The sequence below is a fragment of the Diadema antillarum genome, unplaced genomic scaffold (assembly GCF_040938485.1).
Source record: "Diadema antillarum isolate AM-2024a unplaced genomic scaffold, OU_Dant_1.0 seq00000955_RagTag, whole genome shotgun sequence".
NCBI classification, from domain to species: Eukaryota; Metazoa; Echinodermata; class Echinoidea; order Diadematoida; family Diadematidae; genus Diadema; species Diadema antillarum.
Genome location: NW_027271803.1, coordinates 546,271 through 574,070, shown reverse-complemented (window position 1 = coordinate 574,070; position 27,800 = coordinate 546,271). Strand labels below are relative to the sequence as shown.

The 27,800-nt window shown below is 39.3% G+C and overlaps 1 protein-coding gene across 1 annotated transcript in view; it reads left to right on the top strand.

Annotated features, from left to right (window-relative positions):
- Window positions 1-27,800, top strand: part of LOC139741820 (tryptophan 5-hydroxylase 1-like) — a 147,532-nt gene that overhangs the window by 86,666 nt on the left and 33,066 nt on the right. The window contains exons 8-9 of the mRNA XM_071652404.1: window positions 14,912-15,010; window positions 17,296-17,342. Of these exons, the coding sequence (XP_071508505.1) occupies window positions 14,912-15,010; window positions 17,296-17,342 (146 nt within the window). The remainder of the gene's footprint in view (window positions 1-14,911; window positions 15,011-17,295; window positions 17,343-27,800) is intronic.

Here is a 27,800-nt window from a genome sequence, read left to right as displayed (position 1 = left end):
GAAGTGCCGAATAAGCACGGACTGCGCACTTATCAAGTGCTCCCACACACGTTCTACGTGCGCCGTCCGTCGAGCAAGTGACGGTGGGAAAATTTTACAAGACGCACGGAGTCAGTGCGTTGTATGCACGTTTGCTGTAGAGGGCACGTACGTTGCCGGTATACTTAGGGTGAATCCGTAGCCCAAACGCAGCGAAAGTTCCTCGTGTCCTAAAAGTGCTACGGCGTGTCTGCATGCTCCAAAATCCGTACTGAGGCGGTACTTACTACGTCAGGATCCCCAAATTTTGCCCACGTTTTTGCAAGTAGACAGCACGCACTTGCAAGTACGGCGAGTTGTGACCACGGCTATACACACCCATTGACAGTCAGACCGCAGCACGTATGCTAATCAGCCGATACGGCAAGATTCATTCAGAATCTCGTTGACGATCTTTGCGTTCCAGAGGTGTCTCGTATGTGCGAGATTTTGCGAGAGTTTGCCAGGGCTATGGTTTTCACATTGCTGCAACTTGTACATACATCCATGATGGCTACAAGCCACGGTAAGTTGTTTCCCAGACTTTGATCTTTGTTTTGATACCAAATTTATGTGTAATATCGGTTCTTATCATGACGTTGTCATCAGTTGAATTTACGTAAATTTTACCTGCTTTTCAAGGAAGATTTTGTCATCTAAAGTTCGTTTTTGGTTCCTGACCCGATTAAGAAAATGTTGTGTCTGATTTTGGCTTTTTCGTAGAGAAGCTCAGATGCTCATTATATATTCGAGTCAAGGAGACGCAAGCATGATTTATACTAATTTTTCCGTTATGAAATGTCTGTAAAATCACTCCTAAGCCGGAAGCATGCTATACACAAAGTGTGCAGTGGCGCGAAAGAGTGTAATTTCGGCGACTGGCGTGCGCTGTACCGAGCTTTTAGTCTGTCGTACACGCGTACCACGTATGGAAAATCGTGTATTGTTAGGGCTGTTGAGTCTGTGAACTGTCTGTGCTGTGGAGAATACTGCGCTCGTCAGCGCAGCGTATAGTACATGCATACGTAGCCGTAATGTATCTTTTTGACAATGCTACTACAATGTGTACTAATGATTGTGGTGATAGAGCCTACTAGTTATTTGAACAACGTTTTTCTAGCAAAACGGCGATCAGACGGTGTACTTGGCGCAGCATTTTGATCTATTTAAGGCAGGCGCAGGCCAGGTACAATTTTTGAATATCTGCAGTCAAAGTTAAAGCTAACTACAGTAGTACATTTTTATTTTCTTTACAGCTGTAATGGCAATTATGTCAACATTTAAACCCATGCACATCAGTGGTAGTGCAGTGATGTCATGACAATATCAAATGCATATGGTCCTTGAAAATTAAACCGTTCATCCAATACTGTGGATGGAAATATCTGTGCGTTTTTGTATGCTACATAGGAATGTGTATATATTTGTATCTGCATTTTAATTTTTGCTATGTTTGTTCAATAGATCCCATGTGCTACATGTATTTGTTATTCCAAAATCAACATACACAATGTATACGTGTCGCTGATTTTTTTTTTCTCTGTTTCTTCTCTTTTCAGGCATGCTTACAACATACCATCTGTCTCTGGATATGAGAGCATTCTTGAACAAAGAGGAGACTACCTGGTTAGGCACCACAGAGTCAATAATCGTTTGTCACATTGTGCTTTCCTAGCCCAAAAGTTTGCAGCTTTAGCAGCACTTTGTTTCATTAATTTGTTTGTGGATTTTATACTTGTGGATAATTTGTTATTTGACGTGTTCGAACAGATAATGTTTCAAGAAACTGTTATGAGATAGACTACCACAGAAGACCATCATCTACTTTGATATTACATTATTATGTATTTTTCTGTTTGTGCAGATCTTGTGCTTCTTCAACATTGTGCCATTTATTCAAGCATTTTTTGTGTAACAATTTTAACAACACAATGTGTGGATGAAATGTAATAAATGTATAAACCATGGATCACTGATTTTCATTCGTTTATCTCTAGGTGTTTATTCAATATCAGGAGCGGAGAATGAACGAGCAGCTGTTGTGCACATGTGATATGATTTTTTTTTTTGATCTGATATGATTTTAAGAAATTGAGGTGTATATTTGTGTATCAGTGTGTTTATTTAGACGTTTGTATGTAGGCCTATGTATTCATGTATGTATGTATGTATGTATGATATTTATCTGTGCAAAGTGAACACAGTGCAATGGTCTGGCTGGACAAAGATGTGCATGCATGGTGAATTGATGTGGTGTGTTTTTCTGGCCTTGTGGGGGCAATAGGGGGAATCCATCCCCGCTCTGTTGTATGTGGTATACTGACTGGTACAAGATGCAAGAATGGCTCCTGAAAAGTTTAATTACTGGTAACTCTAACTCATCGAGAGTAAAACAATCCGGCATTTTATCTTGGCCTATACAATTTTATCACATTCATCAAGATGTTCACAGGAAATGGGGTTTGTAACATCTAATGCTCCCCAACACACACACACACACACACACACACACACCGATGTGTTGGCTCAGTGAGTAGAGCGGCTGCCCTCACAATCCGGAGATGGGAGTTACTGCTACCTTGTTTGCCGTTCAACAGTTGAAAAGGTTAGAGCAACGTCGATCTGGCGCTGCTCAGTGGCTGCCGGGCCCACGATCAATTGGGCAAAATGAATTTCCATTCTTGGACAATAAAATTTGGAGTTTATATCCAAAACAATTATTATTATTATTATTATTACAGGTCAAAATGAAAGAAAAAACAAATAGCAAAGAATGAAAAATCTTTTGATTTATTGATTACTCGTCAATAAACAATGTATATGTATATATATATATATAAATATGTATACTGGTATATCTATTTATAGATGTAGATATATGTATCTATATATGTAAAAGTCAAAGTAAGGGTTCAGGAAAATTTGGTCTGACGTTTCGGTCAAAGAACTTGTAGTCAAAATCATATCATAGACGCACAATATATACATTGTATGTACATGTATATAATATCTATATAAAAGGCCATGGCTGACATACATAAACAAACACAGCTGCCGGAGAGCATTCGTGATGAAGGGCGAAGATTGAAAGTGCAAAAGTTTGCAACACAGCTTCTTCCTTGGTGTAATTTTGGTTTATTTTATGTATACAAAATCACACAGATCCAAAAACTTCATACATAATTGATAAGGACACTAAGGGGAAAAAAAGAATATTGAATGTGTCCATGTAATTTGGATTTGCAGAAGTTTGTTTGATAGTGATTATATGTTAATGGATATTGTAAGCAATGTAGTACAGTAATAGCATGTTTGCCGTTTTTGAATTTCACACTGTTACATGTTAGACTATAGCAGGGCCTATGTGCTACAACTTGTAGTACCTCGTGTTTTTACGATCAGTAAGCCGACACGCCCTAACAAAAAAGTCCTGTGGTACTCCCTGTGGTACTTGTCGGTACCACACAATGTACCACACACTTGTAATGTTACCACAGGAACTGTGTGGTACTGTACCACAGGCTTGTAGGGTACTCCCTGTAGTACTTGTCAATACCACACAATGTACCACATAAATAAATGTTACCACAGGAACTGTGTGGTATTGTTTTACAGGCTCATGTGGTACTCCCTGTGGTACTGGTTGGTACCACACAATGTACCACACAAATATATGTTAACACAGGAACTGTGTGGTACTGTGTCACAGGCTCGTGTGGTACTCTGGGATGTACCACAGGGCAGTACCACAGGACATTACCACAGGAAAGTACCACAGGACAGTACCACAAGACAGTATACACACGAATTGTCCTGTGGTATTTTGGGACGTATACCACACGACAGTACCACAGGATTTCATGAAACCGATTTATGCTTTCATATCTAAACCGCCTCCAACAAAATTGTACACTATTCAGCTATCACTCATATCAATGACAGTGTTATCTGATATATAGTTTTTTAATTATTAAGAATCAAAAGTGGGAAATGTTATTTTGAAACACCTAGTATATACTAGCAAGAATGTGGGAATCCACGGCTCTGAGAGCCTTTATTTTTTTTTTCATATTTGATTTTCAACATTTTTATTGATGAAATAAAATAAATGTTTTCTCATTCCTTCGTTAAAATGTGCTCTCTTCTACCCATGACCAACCTTCCCAGAAATTTAATATTAATACGAATGAATTTTCACAGTGAAAATTCATTCGCACTGTCATCCCTGATGAAGAGGAAGGATCCTCGAAAATTCGGTTTATTCATTAAAATCTAGATTGGCTTTTAATGCATTCCCCTGTTGTGACATTATTATTTCCATATATATATATATATATATATATATAGGCATATATACCCATATATACCCATTATATGGGTGAGAATTTTGAACGAAGTGCTATTGCCAATTTTCACACCTTATGGCGCTCGTTAGTACACAAGCAGGATGATCTACGAAACCAGTTTCTTTCATGTCATTTGAAAGTCGGGCAAATTTCCTTTCATTTTTGGACGAACCTCCGAGAAAAAAGGAACGTCGGTGATGATTAAATAATTATCGAGTGGGGCACCATCTTGCTTTGATGGCGCAGGTGCATCTTATCTTTGACTTTCTAGCCGAGGAGCTGCGTGCCGTGTTTGGAGCGAACTGGGGCTTGTCTGCAGTTCCTTGGACCATACGGATTCACCGAAAACCGAGCAAATAGTGAATATTTTCTCAGAAAGTCCACCTTCTACTCTCTCTCTGAAGAATACATAATTATGTTTAAAAGGTGTCAAATTTCTAATAAATTTTGAATTGAAAATACCTTTTCACAATTTCGAAAGAGTTCGGAAGGCTATCTATCGTTTAATTATCCGTCCTGGAACATGACCTCAGTTGTAGAACGAACGTCCGTGACAATTTTAGTAAACGTCTGTGACGAGGTCCCAATATCCCAAGAGGGATAATTTGTCTCAAAAAGCGTCTGTTGCGACACGGATTGTCGCCCCTACACGGATTGTCGCCTCCTGCTCGGGGCGACAATCCGTGACGGGCGTTGGCGGCACGGATTGTCGCCCGCCCTCGAAGCACATTTTGCTGGGTAATATCGTTCTGGACATAGTCATTGAATATACTAACACATAACTTACATGGCTACATCCATGCAAACATGCCATGTAAAAAGTCATGGTGAGGTTTCAAGGAAGTGTGTATGTGCGCGTGCACATGATAATTTAGTGTCCGTTTGTGCGTGTGTGTGTGTGTGTGTGTGTGTGTGTGATGGAGCGCTGCGCGTGTTGTGGGAATTGTGTCGCTTGAATGTTTTGTTCCTATTATCTCCTGCGTGCTAATGCAACAGTCACACAGTGCTTTACGATGGGTTACGTACGCCGCGGATAGATGCGGATGAGTGGACGCAGGGGGACGCAGCGTAGACGCAGGCATCCGCAGGGACGTATGCAGACGTAACTGTCCGTAACTCGTCTGTAAAGAAACGTAAAATGGAAGCGGCAAACCTGCGAAATTTTGAAATGTTCAAATTTCGCAGAGGGACTCCACGGACGCAGACTTACGTAAGGTACTACAACCGTAACCAAACGTAACTACCCGTAACTGAACGTAACTCTCCATAGCTTGAACGCAGACCATCCGCAAAACATTTTACCTCCCTTCCGTTTGCGTTCGTGTACGTCCACCGTAAGTTTTCGAAATCAACCGCAAGTTTACCTATCACAACACTTTCATCCGCTTACGGATATTTGCGGAGAGTTACGGATGCTGTACACGATTACGTCCTTCGACGTTTTCTGTTTTCCACTCGCATGGGGGCACAGAGACGCGTGGGAAGCCACACAACTCGTGTTGCCAAGCTGCAGCGCATTTACCTGAAGGAATGCTACAACACACTCGGAGCGGTGGAGAGGCAGAACCGCAAAGTCAAGTTACTAAATTTCTCCCACATATGGTCATTTTAGGTGGCACCCATATACGCATGACATCGCTTGACCATTGGTGCTGAACATTTTTTCCTTGTACTACTTGAATGTATATTTTTCGAAACTCGGAAAGCAATTTTTGGGTTGGGGATGAGGTGACAGCATTTTTTTTTCACTTTTCTGGCCGGGAAGGTGTTTGACAGCGATAAACGATATAAAATGAGAACGAATTTAGTATTTCCCTATAGTCTTACTCACTTTACGCTCCATGGATATTACATTCTTTTTAATATTGTATTTGGGTGTGGGAGGGGTGTCCGAATGTCCTAATGATTTTTTTTTTCTGGAAATGTAATAGGCTTTGCTTTGTTATAACAATCTCCTTAACATAACCCAGAAAGTCATGTATATCTCTGCACAATGACAGCGTAACCACAGTTTGTCTATTCCATGACTGTAAGTAATATTTTCTTACTCTGTTTAACTTATCGATCTAAATAGTATTCTATTTGTGGTATAATTATGTTATGTAGTCTTTACATTTATGATGTTTATCCATATTTGAGCTGCACAAATGAAATTCAAACTTCAAGTTCAAAATTTCATATATCTTTCATTACTGTAAAGCAAATTAAAGAAATGCGAAAACTTTTCACAACTTGTACGTAAATTCAATTTTAGTTTTCCCCAGTGTACAATGTAAGACAGTCCAATATGTGATAAATTTGCTGTCATAATACATTGACTTGGCAGGGGTCGTCATATTGTACATAATTATTCATAACAGTCTGTAACTATCCGAAAATATCCGTAACTCTCCGTAAATAGTCGCAACTCTCCGTATCGCCCACATATTTTTTTCCCGTATGTTTTGTAAAAATGCTCTGGTGACAGCAAGAGATCCCCGGGTGTCTTCAGAAAGGAAAAAATGACTTATTTGGACGTAACGCCGAACGCAGAGCATTATGTGACTGGGGCCTTACGTAAATACACGAAAACGCTCACACACAACACACATACGTAGGGCCTACGTAGCCCACGAACACCAAACCCCTCAGATACTCATGCAGGCACAAAACTGCGCCCACAAACACGCACCATCACATACCCTTTGATATACACATACGCCACTATATACCACATACACACGTAAGCATACAGGCACACGTATACACACAGACAAACAAACCACTGCCACTATACAACCACCACACATGCACAGTTTCTACATATTGTATTACAATGTATTATACTCCAAACACACACACACACACACGCACACATGCACACACAACAATACGGAAACCCATACTCAAGTCACTTATTGTACGCACCTACAAATCATACTCATCACATATCATGCAGCTCACAACAAATACACACACACACACACAGACATACGCATAACTTACCAGTCATACCCATCCCACCAAAGCTTAACACCGGAGGAACCACCCCGAGCCCGGGGCGACAATCCTTGACGGGGCGACAATCCGTGTCGCAACAAATTTTTTTGCCATCACGGATTGTCGCCTTCGAGGTCAAAAACTGGGAACTGCACAAGCGTCACGGATTGTCGCCAGACGACAATCCGTGACGGGGGCGACAATCCGTGCCGCCAACTCCGTCACGGATTGTCGCCCCGAGCCGGGGGCGACAATCCGTGTAGGGGCGACAATCAGTGTCGCAACAAGCATCCTTTATTTTTTCAAACTTTCAGCTCATATAGCGAAAAGTAAAGTTTTACAAAGTAAACTATGAGCTTAGAGCAGCAGTTTCGGAATTTCTAAGACCGTATGTGATCATGATGAACAAACAGCTGAAAATTCATTTGCTGTTTTATTATTCCTTCAAAGTTTATAAATACAGCTAAATACTGAACACCTAGTTTGCGTAATCTGTAATTTCTACGCATTTAGATTTCTTTCTGATGAGATTTTGGAGACAATCTGCACTGTTGTAGGTTCTGAAAGTTTCGCTCACGGACGTTCGGTCCGAGAAAAGGAATATCTGATAACTACAATTACATCATTGTACGAGAAGTTAATGTTACTTGAAAATATTATTCAATTACTGAGTCTCTCATACCCAAAAGTGAATAACGTTCAGCATTTAATCTACGCGTAATAACAAAAGCAAAACGTTTTGCTCACGGATGTTTGTTAGTTGAAGAAGTCCATAGATTACATAGTAGGAGATAGAGGAACAATGCCACTCGTTAGTGACAGATGTTCCCCATGATATCTTTTGTGTAAGGTAGCTGCCATCTCAAACAGAACACATCCATTTTTGGTCTCCATCACGGACGTTCGTTGTAATTATCATATATTCTATGCCTTTATACACTCTTATTTTTACCTTACCAACGATTTTTCTCTCATTCCCTATGTAGCCTGAACATGCCGCAACCAAAAAGAAAAAAATGATAAATCCAAAAAGTGCAACGCAGTCACATTCGGAATATATTGAAGGGAAAAGGATGAAATGACGGAAGAAGCCTGTAATGGACATGTGGCAAGAAGAAGCGTAAAAGTTTAAGAACGTGGAGGCAGTTGAGCGAATATGAGAAGAACGGAGAAGGAATCGAGTTCCAATACGTATAGAAAAGAACTGCCAGTGCACTCCCGTTATGCCGAATTGTTCTGGAGGGCTGTTTTTGTTTGTTTCTTTTTATTCATCAAAATTTCGTCATAAGAGAACAAAAATAATGCAGTGCTCAATTATTGTATGCTGAACACACGCTAACCCTGAATTTATCATTACATGGTGTTTTTTATACTCATCAGTGAAAGGTAATGTTAATTTGCAATTCTATTTCATACATCTTTTTTTTTAATTCTACATTTGAGAGACAGAGAGATCGTCAAGTTGTTAGTGTTTTTGTGCTTACTTTGAAAACACGTTAAACAAGTGATGATTTAGTAATAGGTTTAAGGTCGCAATTTGAAACGTTCGCTATTCCAAATATTCGTTACTCCGAATGTCCGTTATTTCCTGGATTCATTATTCCAAAAGTTCGTTATTCCGAGAATGAAAAAGAAGAAGGTTCGAAATAAACTCAGGAGGTTCCTTGTCCCAACGTTCTTATTCCGAAAGTTTGTTAATCCGAAAACTAAATATTAAGGTTCAGTATTCTGAAGGTCCGTTCTTCTAAAAGAGTTGTAAATTTGTTTCTCCACATTTGGATTAACGGACCTTATTTCAAGTCCCAATTACCAAACCTTTCGACTAACCTGCGGAGATTCCTATTATTTGCCGAGTAACAAATATTCATAATTATGACAAACCGTATGAATAACGAGTCTTCGAAATAACGCGCTAAAAATGTTCTTTATAAGGAGCCATATTGTGTAATTTCAAAGTCAGGAACATCGATCTAAGTTTAATGGACTTGGTGTGCTTTGTTATGACGAAACTTCGGAGTAACAAACCTTTTATCATTTCTAATATAATAACACAAACTCTCCTCGGTGACAGTGTGTAAGGAGCAAACGCAAAGGGATTTCAACTTGAACACACTGAAACGTGAAGCGTTTGCCATCCGCAGCTACAAAAACTTCGTATTTCAATATTAAATGGAGCACATTTATTTTGTTTTTCTTTGTCGGTTCTTTGTCATTTTCAGCTGTGACTTTGTTCGTTTTAAGAAAATTTTGCATGGCAGACCTGATATAACAAATTTAGGACCTGAAATTTTGATAACTATATATGATGTCAAGGACGTGCATTGTATCCCGATTACATTGGAGCGTTAAATTTTTGAAATCAGTCAACTCTCAATGCGATCTTGGGTTAATAACCGACCTTCAGTTAAGACTTCTAGACTCATAATAGATAATGTCAAAAACACCATCCAATTTTGTGTGTGTGTTGGTATAATGAAAGTAACGTGTGTGGAAAATAGCTTTTCGAATTTCCAGAGGTTACCGATAGCCTGCTTACAACTGACAAGACATGGCATTTCATTTGATTCTTTTAACCTGAAGTGTAAATTTACAAAATGGTAGTCGCTTTAATCAACGAGTTACTGTAACTGATTTGCTTGATGGAACATAGTAGTCACAAGGCGAAATTTTTTGTCAGAAGGACTCCGTCACTGAGCTTACTCGTACGTTCGTACGTAAATCTATACGAGAGATGGAAAAACTGTTTTCTTTGATTCCTCAGCATGAAAAGAAAAACAAGCTTTTACAATTGAGAATTGGCGATAGTATTATTTAGGATTTTGCAGAGGTGTTTGTTCTCGACATGAAATCGCTGTTTGTTGTCAATAGAATGCGTTTCCAACTCCACAGAACTGCATTGTTCAATATATTGTTTGTTCCGCACGTCCGTGAGCTTTATGCGAACCTCCGTGATGAAAAATATGCTATGTTTGTTTGGTTATAGAGACTGCCTAGATCAGATACATCATATTTGGGAGTAAGGATTAAAGTGTGGGATAGTGAAATAAGAAGTCGAAATATTGACTTTCAGTAAAATACGCCTAATTTGGAGAAGCGTTTAGCGAAAGAGTAATTTTTCAACAGAATTAACAAATTTTGTTTAATATTCAGTCGTCTACCATTGACGGACAGGTTAAGAGCTCAGTATTCTGCCAACACATACACATATCCCTTATATCATTACCATTCGGAACTGAATCAATCATTCCAAGCTATGTTAAATGGTATTAAAATGTATGTGCAGGAGTATTCCTTCTGAACAGGCTTTACTTCCGCGGTGAATAAAAACTTGCTTCTCTGGGAAGGTCCTGGTATATTTGATATATAGTTATTTGATTTATACTTCTTCAGGTAAGATACACGATTTTGAGTAATTCCTTCTTTTTGAATTTGGTTCTGTTTTGGCTCAATTGTACTTCGTTCAAAATTCTGACCCATATATATATATATATATATATATATATATATATATATATAACATGAGATTCCTCCTTGTGCACAGTAGTCGGCAATGTTTGCTACCAACATCCTTAAATTCAGTGAAAATGTTACAGCTGTTATTCCTCTCTGGCACCATCAAAATATCAGCTTTTTGTGCGGAGAGACTTCAGATTTTCGTCTCTATAAAAGTGTCAAAACCTAGGTCTACCTCTACTCTGCTGACAAACGAACGCATATTGTAATTGTAGTTGCTGTTAAACCAGCTCTTTACCGGATATCTTGGAGATGGTACGGTATAGGTGTGCCAGCAATGGACCCTGTAAGACAACAAATGCGGTAGAATAATTGCAAGTTTATACTGTTTTCTGTACATGCAGAGGTTTTTCCACAATAACAATCCACTCAAATTGGTTATTTGGTATATATGGGTGGCCTTGATGGCATTGTTGAAGACACGAGTTGGATATATTTTTAATACTTATGTTTCTTTAATTTAGGCAATATCCTGTAATATATGTATATGTTTATACATATATATATATAACGAGTGGATGTAAAAATCACTGGTAACGCGCCGTCATCAAAAAACGGATAAACAAACAACAACATAAGGTAACAGTTGATAGTCCAGTACTTACGAAAATAATAATCACGCAGAATTCTTTTGAAATTATGCTTATATTGATATTTACTATAGTGGTCATGGATGCAGCCATTTCTTATGACGTAATCAGAATATGCGACAAATTTCATTAGAATACGAAACGAAATTCACAAGCTCACCAGACAACTTGCAACACCAAATACCTGCATATTTACTGTATTGACGGTCGAAATGGAATAACTTCAAATCTTTGGAGCCAGAGTATGGCGACCACAAAGCAGTATTTTATAACTTTTTGGCATAATGAAATTTCAGTCGTATCTTTTTGTTCGTATATCATAAGCTCAATATAATGTTTTTTCAGTAGATGTAAAATTCCATACAAGTCATATCGGAATATCTCAGTATATTACACTGTTGTGGCAGTCATTTTGGATGCCGTTAATATTTGGCTGATATCACAAATTCGATCAACTGAAATTAATCTAAAAATACGAATTATTGCTTTTTCACCCTGGGTATAATAACTAGAGCACAATATTTCACCATAGATAAGAAAATATATAAAAATGTCCTTTTATATTATAGGACAAATGTCAAAATCTCAAAACTTTTAAAACTTTCAGCACCCTCAAAATGGGAAAGACCATCAGTTTATTTTCAATTTTTCACCATTAAGAAAGAATTATTAATATTGGAATTTCAATTTTTGACAGTCACTTTGGGCGGTCATCTCGAACAAAAAAAGTTGCATCAATCAGATTAGGAGTCAGCATCCTCGAAATAGGGTAAAACCACCAATTGTTTTCAATTTTACACCATTTAGAAGGAAAGAGGGGCCAACCTGGGTATTTATGTTTTTGCCAACAATTTTGGAGACCATCTTGAATACCTCAAAACCCCATAAGCTGCAAAAGTTGTGTTCTGCAGAGTTGGGTTCAGCATCCTCGAAATAGGGTAAAATCATCAAGTTTTACCCTGTACAGGAAACTAAAGGGGAATTTCCATCTTTAATTCTACACCATTGAGAAGGTAATAGGGTCCTACATGGCCATTTTAGGGGCCATCTTTAATATCTCAATATCTTAAAGGATGCAAGGGTTGTATCCTGCATATTCGAATTCACCAACCTCGAAATAGGGTAAAACCATCAAGTGTTCTCAGTTTTACCCTTTCGAAGGAAACTAAAAGGCCAATTTCCGTTTTTGGCGGCCATCTTGATTATTTTAAAACCTTTTAATAAGGATGCAAGACTTGCATCATTCACATTCGGATTCAGCACCCTCGAAATAGGGTAAAACCATGAATTGTTTTCAATTTTCACCATTAAGAAGGAAATACGTGGAAATTTCCCTTTTATTTGGCGACCATTGTGGCGGCCATCTTGAATTCTCAAAATCCGTAAGGATGTAAGATTTGCATCAGCAGATTCAGATTCGGCACCCTCGAAATAGAGTAAACCATCAATCGTGTTCAATTTTCATCATTTAGAAGGAAATATGTCAGAACCCTCAAGGATGCAAGAGTTCCATCATCCACATCGGGATTCAGCACTACTGAAATAGGATAAAACCATTAAAAAATATTGGAGGTTCAGCCTCTGGCACCCAGACTACCCTGGATTTATGCTCATGCAAGTGTTTGACACTTTCATGTAGTAATGCATATATTTGAAACATACGCCATACTGATACAAATATATTATGCTGCGAACAAGTCATAGCTTACTGTATCTACATGGATGCGTGTTCTACAAAATAGATTCATATATCCTGTTTTCGAAACATCTCTATTACATATGCTAAATACCTTCTTGGTACCTTCTTGTGGACCCCCCCCCCCCATCCATAAATCAATGCATAAATTTCAAAACGAATCACAGGATTTGTTTGCTTGAAGGTCAAATTCGTCATTATGTCTTATAGTATAGGTGCCAATCAATAAACTTTCTTGACCCCAATGACACGGACCGAAAAAATTTTAGCAGTAGTGCTAAAAAAAAAAATAGATGAAAACATGAATAAGTAATTGTAAGAAACATTACAATAATAATATAACCTATTATAAAAACGTGAAACTGACAGGTACGACAGAGTGCTTTAATTAGTACGCACCACCTTGGCCTACTGTGAGAAGGAAGTAAAAAAAAAATGTACAAAATGTATGAATTCGATACATTTACGTGATGCTTTTGGAAGTTGATAACTTATGATTAAACATGAAGTGCCTAAGTTCAAACGCAAATTTTTTTTTCTTTTTCAGAATTTAATGGTCAAAAACAAAGCATCGGTTTTTTGATTCGGAGACGAGGTCATAAACTGAGCGGGGTTTTTTTTTGGGGGGGTTGTTGTTTTTGTTTCTTTTTTGTTATTTGTTTTCTGGTGTAGAAGGAGTTTATCTAATAATGTCTGATGAGTATCATCCCAAACTGAAATTCTATGGTTCAAATTTGGCAATATTTAACTTGAAATAGCATCATCCATGCAGATTAAAAAACAGTATATTAATCTATTTCTTTCGCGTGTATTGCGCAAAATAATATATGACACTTGTATGACAGTTTATTGTCAACACAAACACTAAAAAGTGATAGACGAAGCTACTTCGAGCGGTACTTCGAGATGACACAATGTTGAAAGAAAGGCTATCTATGGCATTGCCAAAAAGCATACATTGTCTTTGTAATATTTTTGATAAATTCTTTGCATAAATCCATTGTACACTTTATTATTCACCGCAGATACATTCATCTTCAAGTATCATTGGGTACTGAAAATGGCATTAATTAGGAAACTTACTTTATGGAAAATGAATTTCGAAAATGGTAGAGTTCTGGGCAAGATGGGATAAATGGTTTGAAGTAGATCAAAATGCTTACGGATGGACTCATCGAAATCAAAAACGCCTCCCAGAATTGTGACAAGACACACGCACACACACACACACACACACATACACTAATTCCCAGGAACACCGCAACAATTAAAACAGACCTTAACGATAATACGATTTACCGTCAAATTAATTTCCATAATCAAGTTGTGATTTCTAGAAAAAAAACTCAATTTCTATACCGGATAACTTTTCATGTCAAGAAAAGTGCAAAATTTATGTCCTCTACAAAAGTGGGTGGTACTCACTCAAACGTAAGTGTTTTCGAACTTTTTTGTTTTATGATAGAGAATTTCAGTATCGCCTGTAGATATTAAATGGTGTAGGCAGCTTTCTTATTTTCCTACACGAAGTGGTGCAATGAGGTGCATTATCTTATACACCTTACCTTATACGTATAATTCTTTAATATCCATTGGATGCACTTAATCCAACTACAAAGAACAAAAGTATATTTATTTCGGTGTTTGGAAAACGAAGCTCTCAGACTTTGTCCAAGTACGTACTGCTTTTCAGTGCGCCGGTCTTACACTAAATGCGTCAGACTTGCTCGATCGGTCTCTGTTAATATGGTTTCCCTCCCACCCTGCAGGGGTCGAGTGTTCTACGAGCTCAGTAGACTGTATCCTTCTCACGCGTGCCAAGAATACCTGCGGAATTTCAACGTGCTAAGACGTGACTGTGGATACAGGTGAAGAAACATGATTCTGTAAATTAAGATGATGAACAAATGTTTGACGGCAATTTCTAGTTATGCGTGTAATAAACAAGATAATGCATTTAGAATTGTATCAAACTTTCCAGCTGAGACAAATCAGACCTATCTTTTTTTTTCAGACCTATCTTTTATATTGAGACCATCATGAGGTCAGTGATGTTCTTTTCCTCTAAACAATTAACAAAACATCAGTGATGTTCTATTCCTCTAAACAAGTAACGAAACATCAGTGACTACTTGCTAAGTATTAGGATTAGTCTCCATCTTGCATCACTAAGACTTTCGTGCTGTTTTGGGGTCGTCCCACGAGACCGACACCCATAAGTCATACGGCTCATGAGACCGACATTCAAGATAGGTCCATGAGTCATACAGCCCATGAGTTTGACACTAGGCAAATAAAGCCCGTGAGTTCGACAACAAGCTAAAAAGACTCAAGAGACCAACACTACGCAAAGAAGGCTTACGAGACCGACAGTACGCAAAAGAGGGTCACGATACCGACACTGCGTAAGAGAGGCTCACGAGACTGACACTAGGCAGATAAGGCCCATGAGACCGACAGGATGAACACGACCATCTATAGGTCAACTGAAAGTGTGTACTGATCTGCAGAGAGTGTTGCATTAATGGCATAAAAGGGGAAAAACAAGAACGATGTATGGCTTCAAGTTTAGGTCTTTTATAATAATATCGTCCTAATTTAGATAGGCTTTCCCCATTTCTAGCTAGAAGATACAAGATGTAAGAATTTCCCCTTTTCCATCTCTCTACTAGATATCCTACCCGACTCCAAAGAAGTTTTAGAGAACCAATTTGTCTCTGTAATTATAATGTATGAAATTCAATTGTTGAAAACTTTTTATATCGCAGCAATTGATCCTCAATTTGTTTGCTTGTGTTGGTAATGTAATCATTCTCAAAACGGTAAATCTTTTAAAGAATAAAAGCTGTTTTCACGGATGCATTTTCTTATCCTGAATAAAGAATACCTTTATAAACGATTACGTTATTTTGTGCAAATTCATACTAAATCCACACCTATGCTGATTACTACGCCCCCTCCAAATCAAGTAAAGCAGGCTTCCGCTGACATTGATCATTTTGTGAAATATTTCTTTGTAACTTGATTTCACAACTGGACTTTTTTGTAGGCTAACCTTAATATGCACATATATATATATATATCATATATATACATATATATATATGTATATAATTGTATATCATATATATATATATTTCCCTGAGTAGGTGTATCTAGGAGGGGACAGGACGGCTTCAGGGGATAAATTCCTCTACGAATTGAAAAAAAAAAAGAATAAATGGACGGCGAATGTAAAATTTTAATTTCATAAAGAAGTGTTATAAACCAGCACAACAAAATTTTTGTAATGAGGCAATATTAAGGAATTTTGATATAAATTAACAGTCACATTTTATTTGAATATCCCACAAGACTGTAGTAGTCATTACCGTGCACAGGTTTTTGTATATTTTTATTTTTTCAGGGGGGAGAGCAAGAATACCTTAAAAAATTGAGGACTTAACATGGAAACGACGGAGCCTTTGCATTTTAGAAATAGAAGTATAAAGAACTGTTGCACACTTTTAATGAATTCTATCAATTTTTTGCACAAACACTCACACACGCACACACAAATAAAGATCTTGAAATTTCCAGAGGGTGAGAGAGGGTTGCTGACGAGGCAACAACTTAATTGGCAGGATCCCCTTTCCAATCACTCATTTCTTCCCTGGACAACTACGCAGTCTTAATTGGTTCATCCTGTCGGTCTCGTGGGCTGTCTTTGCCCAGTGTCGGTCTCGTGAGCATGCTTAGCATAGTATCGATTTCATGGGCTTTATTCGCCTGGTGTCGAACTCATGAGCTGTATACCTCGCGGACCTGTTTCACTTGATGTCGAACTCGTGGGCTTTGTTCGCATAGTGTCGGTAACTTGTGGGATGTATGACTCGTGGGTCTCGGTCTCGTGACGTGCATCCGTTGTTTTGATATCCCTTTTATTTATGATTGCTAGTCCCGTTAGGTTTGCAGCTGCCAAGGCAACTCTCACCTCTCCCGTGATAATCCAGCTTCTGCGTGAACAGTTCAGATACTAGACATGGACTCGTTAGAAATTCAACTTGTCTCTTTGTGCAAGTAAAATTGTACTAGTTTACGTCATAATAACCGTATCTCTTTCCTAATCAAGCACCGGTCTCAAACAATCGTTTTATTCTCCTTCCTCCATCAGAGAAGACAACATACCGCAGCTGGATGACGTTTCGAGATTCCTCAAAGGTATGGGCACTTAACAAATCTGTCTCTAATTTGTGGCACTTGGTTGACATGTAGACACTTTTGCCCCCCCCCCCCCCCCGGTCGGGCAATATATATGTTACGAAAAAAAAAAAACACCAAACAATGTATCATTGCAAAACAAATAATGTGCAGCCTAATGTATAAAGAATGGAGGCACCCACTGAAAAGACAATGCTTGTTATATATTGCCCCCCCCCCATAAAGAATAACGGCCGTAATCTGGCAGAACTGAAAATCTCCTTTAACCAACGGCGTAAATCCGTACTGAGAAGTGGGGGGATGATCGGCGATAGCCACCATCACCACGATTACAAGCCCATAACCGGACCGGTGCAGGTCTGGGGGGGGGGGGGGGTGGGAGGGAGAGAAGCTTCCCCCCCCCCCCCCACACACACACACACACATACACTTTACAGGGATCAAAATGTCCCACTCTTTTCCATGCAAAGTGGGAGGGAAGTGGCAGCAAAAATATGAAGACTTTTTGTTCTTGTTTTTATTTGTTTATTTGTTGTTGTTTTTTTGCTTGTCAGCCGACTTTCGGCGGAAAATCAGACATTAAAAGTATGAAGACTTTTTTTTTGTTGTTTCTCTTGTCTTTTGATGTACTTTCTTCTTGACTGACGTGCGATTTAGACACCCCCCCCCCCCCCTTTCAAAAACGTAGCGCAGCCCTGAATAATGCCCAAATAAATTCAATAAAATGCTAAGATGGATGTCCATTTTTTAAAATGTAATAACGTAGTAGATATTTTCCTGAAGCTATTAATTGTATTCTTCAATTTTCTTGATTTAAGTCAGTAAAGCAATCATCCCTGGGGCATCGTTCCGTTTTAATGATGGGGGTAGGTGAGGGACTTGGAGTTTGAATATCTGTGCGAGGGAGCGCAGCGGCCTAGTGGGGGGAGGGTGTGGGAGGGGGGTATCCCCCTCCCACACAAGGAAAATTTGGCATTTTCAGACCTGAAATTCAGCGATCTGGCGCACACTTTTGGTGAAATTTGGGATTTTTTTCCTATAAAAAAAGTAAGAAAAAAAATCATAGATAATTGAATGACTACATCGTGGTATTCAGCTCTTGCTCCGCCTGTGCGACATCACTGTGAAGGGCTACTAAATAGTGGGGCCTATCACCGGCGTAGCCAGGATTTGATCTTAGGGGGAACGGTTAGATGCGAGGGAGCGATGTTTCGAGCGAGGGGGGAGGGTGTGAACTTTTTGCATATTGATGTTGTAAATGGTGCAATTTGTTGCATTTTTTTTGCGTGTTTTATCGACTTGAAATAGTCCATGTTTAAGGTAGCAGTACACTTTATGTACATTCACTGTAAAAACATCGGTGTTAGATTTAAGACCATGGGTGTTAAATCTAACACCGATCAAGCTTCAATAAAGGACCACACCCACAGGTGTAGAAAATGTATTGTGACGGTGTTAAAAAATGTTCACCTGGCACTTTGTGGTGTTAATTTGACACTGTGGCTGGTGATATTATTGACACTGCGCTAGAGTTAATTCATTAATGACACCGCATGGTGTTGATTTGATATTGGTGGTGTTAATTTCAATGGTATAACACCCGTCCAGCTTCAATAGGAGACCAGACCAACTGGTGTTACTGTGGTGTAAATTATTGTATTTACACTTTTTTTCAAAAATCAAGTACTTTATCGGAAAATTCTTCATCGTCTTGTTCAGAATTAACAAGAAATTCAGTCCCTAAAAAACTACAAGCATTAAAAAAAAAAAAAATTCTATATTTTGAAATGACACCCGGAGGTGTTAATCTAACACCATGAATGAGCACCGGAAATTTAACACCAGCTCGGTGTGTCATATTTAACACCGGACTTTTTGCAGTGTTATTATTGAACAATTTTGCTTATAAAATGGTATCATTTAGAGAAACTTCTTGTATTAATTCTTACACTGAAGATCATGAACACGATCATGAATTTTGACATTGTACGGTCCAAAAACGGCCGTTTGTAGCTATATTTTTTCGCTGAGGAAATTAAGGGGGGCGCACCGGGCGCAACTGCTGGCAGTTACTGGCAGCAACATCAGGAGAATGACATAACGATTAAATGCGAGCGAGCTTGAAAATTTGGTATTGTACAGTCCCAAAACGGCCGCTTGTAGCTATATTTTTTCGCTTTGAAAATTATGGGGGCGCACCGGGGCTAACTGCTGGCAATTACCCGGCAACAACATCAGGAGAATGGCATGGCGATTAAAATGCGAGCGAGCGAAGCGAGCGAGCTTGAAAATTTTGATATTGTACAGTCCAAAAACGGCCGCTTGTAGCTATATTTTTTCGCTTTGAAAATTAAGGGGGGCGCACCGGGCCCAACTGCTTGCAATTACCCGGCAGCAACATCAGGAAAATGGCATAGCGATTAAATGCGAGCGAGCGAAGCAAGCCAGCTTGAAAATGTTGATATTGTACAGTCCAAAAACGGCCGCTTGTAGCTATATTTTTTTTTTCGCTTAGGAAATCAAGGGGCGTGGAGGCGCACTGGGCGCAACTGCTGGCAATTGCTGAAAGCAACGTCAGGAAAATGACATAACGATTAAATGCGAGCGAGCGAAGCGAGCAAGCTTGAAAATTTTGATATTTTACAGTCCAAAAACGGCCGTTTGTAGCTGTACTTTTTTCGCTTGGGAAATTAAGGGGGTGGGGGCGCACCGGGCGCAACTGCTGGCAATTACTGGCAGCAACAAATATCTCGTAAACACATTTATGATGTAATCTGGGGAATTTCCAATCCCAGAACTGTATACTATTTTTTTAGGGGGGGGGGGAACCCTCCGTTAATTGAAAGTATCTTATGTCTCCTCCCACCCAAGGAACATTTGCATTTCTTTAAACAGAAGTAACAGACCTGGTGCACACTTTAGATGAAAAATTTTGAAATCTGTCGATCTTAAGTGTATTAAGTAGAAATGACTGAACGGGGAGGGTATGGGAGGGGTTAGGCCTATCCCCCTCTTACGCGAGGGAGATTTTGTATTTTCAGAATTGAAATTCTGCCATCTTTGGGTGAAATATTGAGACAGTTTTCTATCAAAAAAGTAAGAGCATTTCCACATCTCGGGAGTTGCGAGGAGCAAAATGATCTGTTTGTCCCTAATACTTTTATGGGGAACCATCCCCCTCCCCCTCCATCGACGCCTCTGCATATGAGGGAGCTTTTGTAAGTGAAAGATCCGCTGCACACTCTTTGATAAATATAAGGAAATAAAACGTCAATCTCAAAAGTGTACAAAGTCTATCGAAAGGGACCCAGTAGCGGATCTTTTGCATATTCATGATTGCAATTCAGCGATCCGTTGCATAATTCTGGCGGTACTTGTCCAATTTTCCACAGAGAAAGTTCGAGATTTGTCCTCACCTCGGGAATTGCTTGGAGGACAAATAATTTGTCTGCCCCCAACATTTCCGTAGGGGCAGGGCAAATGCCCCTTTGCCCCCCCCCCCCCCCCCCCGATAGATTCGACGCCCCTGATCATCCCTGGGTATGCCCATAGATGTATCAGAGTCATCATCGTTTCAGGAATGATGCAGGAAATGGAGGGGGTTCAATTATGGCGGTATAGTTTTTGTTATTGTTTGTTTGTTTTCGTACATAATTTGCAGATGGTCCCGAGTTGCTCGCTTCATAGCATGTTTACATGTAAGCCTATGCTATTTGACGTTGTCAACGTCTGGACCATACCTTTTGTCGATATTACTTTCTTCGCGAGCGAGCGAAGCGAGCGTTTGAGAAAATTATGTATACATTATCCTACAAGATAGAATACTGTTCAGCTCTGTTACCTGTCTGAAGGCGGGCATACGAACGTCATGCAATATGACAAAAATGATACAATCACATTTCTGCTTCCTCCATTTTTTTCTCAAATTTCAGGGGGGATGATTGTACAGGCCATCCCCCCTCCTCCATTTCAGGGGGGAATATATCCCCCACCCCCACCCCCCGGGATTTACGCCCATGCCTTTAACCCATTACGCCAGAAATCGGCTTTAAAGATTCAGTGGTACACCTTTTTAAACTGGGATACGATGAGTTGCATTTTTCTTCTTTTCTTGGTCATAATTGGTCTACAGAATTGACTACCACCACAAAAAAAAAGACAATTTGACCTTTTTAAGTAATAATGATAAACAATTTCAAAAACTTACGCAGTTCTGCCGGATTAATAGCAGCCAAATTTCTGTGATCGTAATCTGGCAGAATTGCGTATCTCTGGTCACGTGCCCGGGTTGACCAGCCAGAACTGCGTAAGTCTTCGGCCATGAGGTGTTTTTTTTTTAAGACAGAAATGTGTATCTCTAGGAGATACGCAGTTCTGCCTGATAAGCACGTGTTTCATCAGGCAGAACTACGTATCTCTTCTCGTAGTTAACCACGTGCTTATCAGCCAGAACTGCGTATCCATCCATCTCCCTTACTATTCAGCGGATGCAGTGTCAAAACAGTGTGTATGTTAGATCGAGTACAACTTTTTGGATTATTTGTTCACGTTGTATAAAGTCATCATTATTGATTCACATCTAATACCATTCTAACCATTCATTCTTGTTTTCCCCAAATATTGTCCGTCTGTATTCATGTTTCAGTCTTATTTCGCGGCACGAGAAGTACCGCTACATCAAAAGCCTGGCTGCTACTTGGGTTATTGTCGATCTTATGAAGCACTGCGTTTGGATTAAGAATAATAGACTGGATGTGAAGCTATATGTTCATCAAGACTACAATTACTAGTACTACATTGAAGACCGTCTGGACCGTGGTCTATTCAGGCCTAACGTTACAATAGAGATATTGTCGGGAGATATCCCGACTAGAGTAGAGCGGTAGAGGGATCTGCGTACGATACAGATCCCATTGTTCATACTCTGTGCCCAAAGTAAGAGTAGGCCCAGACCCTATGGGCTGTAGGCCTAAACTCTACTTAAACTAATGAATACTATAGGTCTGGCTAAAGCCCGTAATTACTAGAAGGTATATTTACAGCACTATTACTAGAAATTAGGCCCTAGGTCTAGTTTGTGCAGCACTGTACTAGCCACTGCTAGTGTCTAATACAGTACTAGGGTAGTAGTGTTCTACTCTCTACGTAGGCCTACAACGTACTAGAACTCTACTAGGTCGAATAAATGTTAAATTTAGACGTCTATATTGGGGCATCATTAACAGACTGAAATAAATGAAAATTAGTATCTAGTCTAGACTCTAGATCTACATGTAATTAGGTTTAAAGCTAGAGCCAAACTGTCTATTGGGGATCTAGTACCAACGTTAGTAGATCTAACAACAACGTAAGGCCTAACCTGCCTAATGTCTATAGTATTGATCACAGATCTAGATCTATTTCCAGGGCTAAATGGTTATAGTTTAGCTTTTAACCTATAGATTGTAGATTCTTTACATTACAGACTTAAAAACTGTCCATGACGAATTAAATCTAGAAAATAGAAAACTAAGTAAAGACAGTACAACCGGCGATTTGGCCTAAGTAACGGCATGATGAGATCTTCCTAAATCCTAGTCTGAGTCTACCTTTACCGATACAGACAAAGGTCTAACTTTAAAAGTGTTACTGTTAGTGTTAGTCTTTGTCAATTTCTGACGTCTTTATATAGGATTGGATCGAAGATGCCATTGTTATGGAAGGTATCCTAGATATTCATTTAACTTCAAGATATTAATCTGAAAGATCCAAGACAACTAACCGTTTATTACAATGAAAAAATAATGAAAAGCTATGGATTACAGATGAGCAGCGCAGTATCACATTGTTGTTCGCGTGACCTACCGCACAGTACATTGATTTCACGTACACTAACAATGGACAAGTGCTGCAGTACTAAGTAGACCCTTGGTCTAAAGTTGACTGGTGATGTCAGACAAGATGCAAACTATAACGTTTGTCAGATCTAGCAATGCTCTGGGCTTAAAAAGCCCTAGCTTGTAACAAAACTTAAAAGTAAGGCATACCGCATATTGACCTGTTTTGAAGCCTGCCAGTCTACGAAGGGAAAGAAAGTGGCAAATTCCCCCAGAGTCGAGGGTCATTGCTTTTGGATTCATTGCTTTAGCGTGACTCTCTTCTGCTGTTAACTTCAAAACAATGCGCAGCGCGTTCGTCGCTACCAAGACCGCCCACGCGCGTGTTAGGATGTACCATGTCCGTGCAGGATGCAGAAACACCTTGTTCCAAGCATTGTCGTAAGTCGACTTACGCAGTTCTGCCTGATTAACATCGGAAAACAGATCGTATCTCGCCTTACGCACTTCTGCCAGATTAATCGCCCTCTCTCCCTAGGAATTTTGTCAAAAGTACTTTCTAGAAATATCTTTCTATACCGAATCACAACTTAATTTTTTGCCCACTTGAAGGAACATGAGAAAAAAAAATACACAAAACACTCAAAACCTGAAAATCGACCAAAATCGACTTAGGGAGTTCTGCCAGATTAAGGCCGATAAGATACCACTCCAGAAGGGTTCAAGACTGACATGATATCAAGACAACAGAAGAGACAAGTAAACATAATTGAGGCAGCTACATGCAGAAGTTTAACGAGAAATACGCAGTAGTTGTGCAGCGGGAAGGGAAATAGAGGAAATTTTTGACTTGTTTAATATAATTTCTAATGCCTAATTCGGATTTCGTAAAGAGCACAACACATCTCAAGAAATTCTCTTGAGTCCTCAAAGCCACAGACCAATTTTATCATACAATGGGAGTTTTCCTGGACTTCTACAGGCCACTGATCATGAAATACTCATTTATAAATTGTGTCACAATGGTATCCATGGGAAGGCCTTGGAATGGTTCAGGAGCTACCTCACTGATCGTAGCAGTAACTGGAAGTTGTTTTTTTTTTTTCTTTTATAACGTGTATAAATGATATATTTTTAAAATTTTTAATATTTTATCTCTTTGTTGTTTGCAGATAACTCAAACGTATTCTTTTTCACATCCAGGTCCCCGGATCTCCGGACAGACGTCATAGTCAATAAATAATAATAATAATTACGCAGTACCCGCTGCATGCTAAGAGGATTAGAACCAACACTTGTTGTCGGTGGCGGTGGTCTAGCGGAAAAGACACCTGTCCGGAGATCAGGAGGTCGTCGGTTCGAATCCTGTTCGAGTATGTACGCCCATCCCCATTAAATGAACATTGTTCGGGGATGGATAACCAGTCACAATAGTTAAGGTTTACGCAAACTTTATTATGCTTACGCAACACAAACTGCCGACCGAAAAGGGGCGAAGGTTGTCAACAACAATATAACATTCATCTCAAACACTGCCCGTAAGAGGGCAGTGTAACACACTGGCGCAATCACTTTCTTCTTTCTGTCTTCTTCTACATAATAGAATGGAAAACACTTGGCTGTGGAATACTCATGCACATTCAATATGCCAAGAATGTGTGTGGAATTAAACCAATCAAACTTCTGACTAATGACATGGATTGGTAGACCACATAACGAACACTCAATGATTTGATAACATGAACACAAACATTATCCCCATAATTATAGACACAGTCTCTAGAAACCTGTATGGACTGGCTGACAACCAACTACATATAATATAAAACATTAACATAACACTAACTATGATCAGCACTGCTGTGCATATACAGTACTTACTCATTGGACCAACAATCAGAATCATGTCCATACAAAAATACTGTACCAATAAGCTATGCTGTACATGAAGGCCTATATTGTAACCTCATACATACACTGTATAATGTATTCTACCAATCATAAACCGGCACTTAATAAAACAAACTACCTTACGCTGTAAAGAAAACAGAACATATTTCACAATGTCAACTATGAAATATTATACATAGCTACCTCACTTTCTTTCTACCTTTTCTCACAATATGAAACACTACTGCTGTACGTAAGTTTCATGATCTCCCCACTCTCATTCACTCTTTTGTTGCAACGCTGTCGAACCCAGCACATAAATAACATACAGCTGTAATCACTTTTCTTCTGCTGGGATTTGGAACGACTGTATATAAACACTACACCATAACTGTCTTTCCTTTACAGTCTTAAAACACACACACACGCACAATGCTGTTTGAACCAAATAGACGACAACTATAGGCCCTAAAAGCGCAGAGACAAAAATCCCTACATAAATCAAATGAAAGTAACATGGTATGGAAAACACCAACAAGGTGTGTTCATTACAATACTTGATATTCAAATCGGTAAGAGTAAGACACACATGTACATGAAAGCCGCTGAGAATAGCCACCCATCTGATGTAGCAATATCAAAACCTTAGTGTCATCAACTTATCATGTGAGTTATTACTACATGTACATCCCTTTGGCATATACGAAACAAAACAACTGAAAACGATACATTCAGTAAAAAAAAATTACATATGAAAACAAATTAGCAGAAGTAAGCAGAATCAAATACACCTGTATTATACTTTTGAAAACATACTCAAACTTCCGAAACATATTTTGTCCTTGAAGTGTATCACTAGTGTATATGCGCTGCTGCTTTGTACGCATGCATCAAAAACGAAATCCTACATCTACGTCACTTCGTACAATATGACCTGACACATGATTCGTACATATCAAAAAAGGGGAAGGATGAGCGACAGGTACATCAAAACTATGTCCCATGTACAATGTGTTACCATACATATCATGTACACTACATATAATTACAAATTATCGTCATACATACATTCATTTTTTCTTTATCAATAAACCTGTTACTGATGTTCTACCCTTGTATGTGCAACACCAAAAGAAGTCAAACGAGCATCATACGCACGTATGACAAAAACTCACCTCTCCTACATGTATGTGTGCAATATGTATTTGACATATAACACAGGAAATGACTCTAAAAATCATACACATTGGACAAAAGCAGCTCGGAAAAACAAAAACATAAAATACTGAATTATACTTACTGAGTTGCCATCAAAACTATTGTACATATACTACATACATAAAAACGTTTACATTTTGATATGATTTGCAAAACTTTCTACGTTCAAGACACCTGGCAGCTTACGCGATGTAAACTACCGGCATCTATAGGTGTATTAACAAGATACACGTACTGTTTCTGTACAGAATCAATGCACAACACTGAAAACCATATCAAGAATATTATCAAAACCTTGAAAAAATATTACGTGCATAGATTCTTTGGATGCAATCACAAAAACAAACAGAAATAAACACAAATTTTATAATTCCAACACTGTTGACAATATAAAGAGTTGTAGTACTACACAATTCACACAAACGTACCAAATTACAACTAAAACTTTACTCATTTTCTGAAAAAAATAACATTCTAACATAATTATCAAATAAAGTATGCAATATTACTGGAGTTATTAAACATAATACATGTAGATTACAAACTTGTACATTACAAGTCCTTTACTCACTTCTTAAAACTGATTTCACATACAATGTACATGCATACAATGTGGGAAAAAAATATCCCATAACCCTGGAGATCCTCGATCGTTTCACAGGAATCAGTCCATTTATCCTTAACAGACATTAAGTGAGCTTATAAAGGTAAAGCAGGTATGGAGCACACAGTTTTGTTCAAAATCGAGAAACATCCAGTATCCGAGGTCATAAGAGGAGGTTATCAGTTAGCTTATTGATAACCAGCCAACGTCTGGGGGACGGCCAGGAGGGGGTCCTACATGCAAGCACGTAGAGTGACCTGGTCGAGAAGTGGGAACAATGTCTAAGGTTGGAGACATCACAAATGTGCAGAGCTGAAAACGAGGTGCAGTACTCTTCTCACGCCGTGGAACGCGAGATGTACCTCCAGGAGTGGAGGCACTGGTGAAGGGACGGGGTCCACTGGATGCATCTGGGGGGCGCCCAGGAGGGTCATTGATCTCGATAGTGCGAGGATGGTCTGGGGGCCACTGCGTCGATAGGGAGTGCTGATGCTACTTACACTGATGTTGAGAACATCCGTAGGAAGCTTATCAGTGGGTGAGGGACACTGGTTGACATCTGAAGATGGCTGGCAGGCTGGCGAGCCAGAGCGATGACGAGGTGTGGTTAGGGCACCAGAGGAATCATCATCGGTGACATCAGGGATGGTGCCATTCATCTCAGGGGTGGGAATGATGGCTAGCTCCGACTGAGCTAGACACGGACGTGCAGCCTCAGTATCCTGGGATTGGGGGTGTAGGCCTATGCCTTGGTGGTGACCGTTGCTGGCTGGTGAAGGTGCGGTCACATCATCAGAGATAGATGAAGGCGAGTTGTACCGGGGAAGGCTGAGAGACATTGGAGGCGTGCGGGAAAGACGAATATCTACCTCTGGTGGAGGATCAGGACCATAGGTGTACGAAGGTCCATCACCAATTGTGATACGGCGC